At 40.7% G+C, this 6,000-nt stretch overlaps 1 protein-coding gene across 1 annotated transcript in view; it reads right to left on the bottom strand.

The window, feature by feature from the left end:
* Positions 1 to 1,109: 1,109 nt before the first annotated feature.
* ccdc171 (coiled-coil domain containing 171) overlaps positions 1,110 to 6,000 on the bottom strand; it is a 380,694-nt gene continuing 375,803 nt past the window's right edge. Inside the window, exon 26 of the mRNA XM_072589027.1 lies at positions 1,110 to 1,184. Within this exon, the coding sequence (XP_072445128.1) occupies positions 1,125 to 1,184 (60 nt within the window). The 3' untranslated portion in view covers positions 1,110 to 1,124. The remainder of the gene's footprint in view (positions 1,185 to 6,000) is intronic.

Genomic DNA, 6,000 nt, shown 5'->3' with positions numbered 1-6,000 from the left:
TTGCAGCCCCATCCAAACGAGATGTCTTTACCTTGCCAAAGGCAATTATCGCTGGAGTCAACCGTTTCTTTTTCCTTTTTGCAATTAGTTGGGGAATTAAAGATTTCTACCAGCTTTGGGAGCTAATGAAATATCTCTAAACAGGGAATGAAATTAGAATCCAATGGTTTAACTGGTGCAAGTTTCAATAGTCAGTCCCTCCTGAGCAATCATTGATTTGGCTGGAGCGCGGTTTGGACTGGCACTCTCCATCTCACAACTGTCTTGCCTCCATTGGGAATTGTATCAAAGCTCCAGCTATTCTAGAACCCCTGCCTCTCAAGAAGTATGAATCTGCCACTAATTGTCACCTCACCTTGTACAAACCTTTGGTTATTACCACAATCAAGGACTGCTCTAAAATAGTGCTGCAGTTTCAGACTCAGGCATAAGCTTAACCGTCAGAAAACATTACCTCCTGCTCGAATGGCAAAAGTGCTACCAACAGTGCTTGTCTGGCACTATTCAAACTGTGGTCAAGCCAGAATGCAGTCAATATCAGATTCATACACAACATATTGGCTTTGCATGTGAGAGGTGTCAACCTACTGCATCAGGATCCCATTGAAAAAAATTGGAAAATAACAAAGAAATATGATTGCATTTTTTTGTGCTTTTGATTAAATTTTGTAAAATGATTTTCTGTCAATTGTTAGAGAGAACTCCATTGATAGTATTTATGTATGTACATCCAGAAAACATGTGAACAATATACAGTAGGTAAGCAAGGTGTGAACCCTTGGTGCTTTTATAACTAATTTAAAATCTTAAGCTTTTCTCAGTTGTTGGTTTGGGAGGCTCCTGTTAATCAACATTTTTTTAAGCAGAAAGGAATTGGTGTGATTAAACAGTCAGGGGTATGACAGCCGGGTGCTCTGTTGGCAGTTTCTCTTTGCATTTCAGTACCTTAGTCTCTGTGAATGCAGTGATCAGGTCAGCAGAAGAGATTCTTCACATTTTATACAGCCACACTGTCTTTGATAAATGGTGCTGTGCAAATGATTAAAAATTTCATGGCTCAGATTCCATTTAAATATTCACTTGTGAGTCTCCTGTTTGTCTTTAGTTGTAGAGCGATATCTGGACTAGTCTTGAGAGCATCCCTGATTCAGATCGGTCCTCTTTCCTCTTGACTGATGGGATATCTATTGGAATGAGATAGGTAACTCACTCTGTCAAAAATAAATAGATACTAAAAAGATGACTTCTCTTGGTAGAAAATGTTTTTGAACAACTCCTTGCTCACTTCAAGACAAAGGTCTAATGATATAAATCATGGTGACCTGCATCACTATATGTATAACTTTGTTATATTTCTTTCTTTTTCTTTGCGTCTCTCCAATACCTCATATTGGATGAGGCAGACAAGCATTATGCCTGTTCTGACAGCTGGTTCTCCTGAAACAGGTTTGCAGCCTGGTACCAGAGGTGATAGCTTGAGGGTGCCACACCCACCTTTATCATCTGTCTTTGGAAGAAGTTACAGGCTAATATTCAACCTGCTGGATCACATTATAATTTTGTGCCTTCTATGGCCATATGACTTTGAGTAGGACTTGTTTGGACCAGGTGAGGAGGGATCATTGGTCCCCATTTTTATTAGCCTCCTCTCAGTCAGACACAATGTTTCTTTTTTCTTTTGCATGCAGCTATTACATTGGCCCATATTACAGAGGAGGAGGTGCTAAATGTCTTAAGATGCTTAAAGGTGGATAAACCCCCCGACCTGATCAGGTGAATCCAAGAACTTCGTGGAAATCTAGGGAAGTGATTGCTGGGCCTCTTGCTGAGGTACTTAGATCATCGAAAGCCATAGCTGAGGTACCAGAAGATTGGTTGCTATTGGCTAATGTGGTGGCATTATTTAAGAAAAATGGTCAGAAAAATCCAGGGAACTTAGTTTGATCAGCTTGATGTTAGTTGCTGAAAGGGATTCTGAGGGACAGGATATGCATGTATTTGGAAAGCAAGGACGGATTAAGGACAGTCATGGTTTCATATGAGGGAAGCCAGGTCTGCCTAAATTGATTGAGTTTTTTGAAGAAATGACAAAGAAGATTGATGAAGGCAAATAAGTGACCATTGTCTATCTGGACTTCAGTATGGCATTTGACAAAGTTCCATATGGTAGACTTGTTAGAAAGGTAGTTCTCATGGAATCCAGGGAGAGCTAGCTTTTGGGTACAAAATTGGCTTGAAAGGAGAGAGAGGTTGGTGGTACAGGACTGTTTTTCTGACTGGAGGCCTGTGACCAGTAGTGTACCACCAGAATCAGTGCTAGGTCCCCTCCTTTTTGTCATTTATGTAAATGAATTGGAAGTGAATATAGGAGGAATGATTAGTAATTTTGCAGATGACCCCAAAATTGGTGGTACAGTGTATAGTGAAGAAGGATATCTCAGAGTACACTGGGACCTTGATCAGATGGGCCAATGGGCCGTGGTGTGGCAGTTGGAATGTAATTTCGATAAATGTGAGGTATTGCATTTTGGAAAGTCAAATCGGAGCAGGATTTATACGCTTAATGATAGGGTCTTGGGATATGTTGCCAAACAAAGAGAACTTAAGGTACAGGTTGATAGTTCCTTGAAAGTGGTGTTGCAGGTAGACAGGATAGTGAAGAAGGCATTAGGTACAGCTGCCTTTATCGGTCAATGCATTGAGTATAGGAGTTGGGATGCCATGCTGTGTCTGTGCAGGACATTGATTATGCCACTTTTGGAATAATGTGTTCATTTATGGCCTCCCTGCTACAGGAGAAAGTGAGGACTGCAGATGCTGGAGATGAGAGCTGAAAGTGTGTTGCTGAAAAAGCGTAGCAGGTCAGGCAGCATCCAAGGAACAGGACAGTTGTGTTAAACTTGAGAGGATACAGGAAAGATTTACAAGCATGTTGCAGGGTCTGTAGGGTTTGACTATAGAGAAGGCTGAATAGGCTATTTTCCCTGCAGAGTCAGAGTCTGAGTGGTGACTTTATCGGGGTTCATAAAACCATGAGGGACATAGATAGGGTGAAGAGTCGATGTCTTTTCCCAGGGTGAGGGAGTCCACAACTAGAGGGCGGGTTTAAGGTGAGCGGGTAATTATTTAAAAGGGACCTAAGAGGCAATGTTTTCACACAGAAGGTGGTGCTTATATGGAATGATCTGCCAGAGGAGGTGGTGGAGGCTGGTACAATTTAAAAAGCATCTGAGTGGGTACATTACATGGAAAGGTTTAGAGGGATATAGGCCAAATACTGGCAAAAGGGACCAGTTTAATTTAGGATATCTCGTCAGCATGGACAAGTTGGACCATAGAGTCTGTTTCCATGCTGTGCAACTCTGTGACTGTATGACTCTATGGTCCACTGATGGTGCAGCACTCCTTCAGTAGACTTGTTCACAGGACAGCACTCCTTCACTACTGCACTGGTGTGTCGATCTGAATTTACATTCAAGCTCTTGGGTCTTTAACCTAATCTTCTGTCTCAGGAATAAGAGTGAGAGTGAGTGAAATCTAATGGAGCAGAGTGGATACTGTGTTGAATTTTTGTAATTAGAGCACAAGGTAAGTGTCCACTGTACCCTGAAGTTGGCAACGCAGATCGATAGAGTGGTCAAGAAGGCATATGGCATGCTTTCCTTCATTGGACAGGGCATTGAGTACAAGAGTTGGCAGGTCATGTTACAGTTGTATAGGACTTTGGTTCAACCATATTTGGAATATTGCGTATATTCTGGTCGCAATGTTACCAACAGGATGTGGATGCTTTGGAGAGGGTGCAGAGGAGGTTCACCAGGATGTTGCCTAGTATGGGAGGGTACAAGCAATGAAGAGAGAGGGTAGATTAGGATTATTTTCATGAGGAAGAGTGAGGTTGAGGGGGGACTAATTGAGGCCTACAAAATCATGAGAGGTATTGACAGGGTGGATAGCAAGAAGCTTTTTCCCAGAGAGGGGGACTCAATTCTTCGGGGTCACAAGTTCAAGGTGAGAGGGGAAAGTTTTAAGGGTGATATGCTTGGAAGGTTCTTTACACAGTGGGCAGTAGGTGCCTGGAATGCTTTGGCAGTAGAGGTGGTAGAGGCAAGCATGATAGCATCATTTAAGATGTATCTAGTCAGATACATGAATGGGCAGGGAACAGAGGGATACAGATCCTTTGAAAATAGGCAGCAGGTTTAGATCGAGGATACAGATTGGTGCAGGCTTGGAGGGCCAAAGGGTTTGTTCCTGTGCTGTAATTTTCTTTGTTCTTTGTTTAGTCACTAAAAATTGCTTAGAAAAAGATTAAAGAGGCCTTATTGTAAATTTAGAGGATTAGGTTATGATTAAGCTTGAATTCTTCATCCTGATAAAGTGTGATAGAAAGGAACATAATAGAGTAATGGAACTTAAGACACTTAAAGGAGCAGTAAAGGTTTATGTACGATCCTGTTTGAACATTAAACTATGAATGGAGGACAAGATAATATCTGTTTTTCCCAAAGAAAAGGATAAGTGCTTGACAGTGAAATAAAAGCAGAAAATGCTGGAAATTCCTAAAAGTCAAGGCTGCATTTGTAAGTAGGCAAAACAAGTTATAACAGTTTAGGCATGTAACTAAGACCAGATGTATAGAAATAAAAAAAACAGAAGTTGGTGAAAGGGAAAATTGGGACACAGTTGCAAGCAAAAATGATTAACACAGTGACAGATCTTGTATGAAAGGGAAATGGACTCATACAGGAACCCTCAGACTTTGTGATGCTGACAGTTATAGGTTTCTATGGAAACATTGCTGGGTAGCCTCCCTTGTATGTTTTTATCATTGTGATCCTTGTTCATGTTTCTTTGAAACTAGTTCCATGATTTGCTGTAATCCCTAAACTCTCAATCCACTTTACCACAGCCTGACACATGTTCCAGAATCTCTGCTATTGTTCAATACGTTTTTTGACCCCTTATGGTTTTCAAACCTCATTGACAGAAAAAAAAAGTATTGTCTGTTTGTGACTGACATTGTGAAAAAGCAAATGAACTACACCCCAACATGTCACTGAGCAGCTCGGACAGCCTTGCCCAAATAACCAATCCTGTATTTTCAAATACGAAGAATGAAGAGCAGGATTCTCAGACTTCACTTCCAACAACAACCAACTTATTCTTACAGAGCACCGTTAATGCTCTCTTATATTTCAAGAACTTGGAAGCTCTGGTGTCAATGATAGAGTTGAAGGAGGAGCTGAGCTAAATTGCTCAGAACATAGCTGAAAGGGTCTGCAAATAGTAGGATTGAGCGAGATTCTGGACAGACTCATAGACCAGCAAAATTATGCAATAGTGGACAGTAAGCAAACAAGGATGGCAAGGATGATCATGATAAATATATGGGCTTGGAACACAGACAGCAGAATTTACATGAGTTAGCCAAATGTCAGACTCGGGAAAGGCATTCAATAAATGTAGAATTGAAAAAAATCAAGGAGTTTAGGAGCAGTGAAGGTAAAGTAAATATGGAGACAAAAAGAATTTCAGAAACAATTGTTAGCAGCCTTTTTGAAAATGTGAACTATAAATCCAAGGTGCCCCAATTTACAAATGTCACACATACGAGCATTTGTGTTTAGAACGTGATCCCATACAGGGGTGCACTTCTTAAGACCGGACATATGAACATTTCCTACTTACAAATGGTTCTTTTATATTGTCCTGCATTGTATTCTGACTTGCATACAAATTAACTTGTGAACAGACTCCAGAACAGAATTCGTTCACAATCCAAGTATGGGCTTTGAAGTTTAGTCAAGGTATCTCAGGACACAAAGTCTGACCACTAGAAGTTACAGCTTAATCTCCAGAGAGATCAATGGAATTATAAGATAATGGATGAATTTTATAATGAAGGCTGAACGGAGTAGCATCAGTGTCCAATTTTGATCTCGAGAAAGCTTTAGCTAAGACAGGGCATGATTAGACAGACAATTATATCAGAGAATC

This window comes from Chiloscyllium punctatum, chromosome 2 (assembly GCF_047496795.1).
Source record: "Chiloscyllium punctatum isolate Juve2018m chromosome 2, sChiPun1.3, whole genome shotgun sequence".
Lineage (NCBI taxonomy): Eukaryota > Metazoa > Chordata > Chondrichthyes > Orectolobiformes > Hemiscylliidae > Chiloscyllium > Chiloscyllium punctatum.
This window is presented reverse-complemented; position numbering and strand designations above follow the sequence as displayed.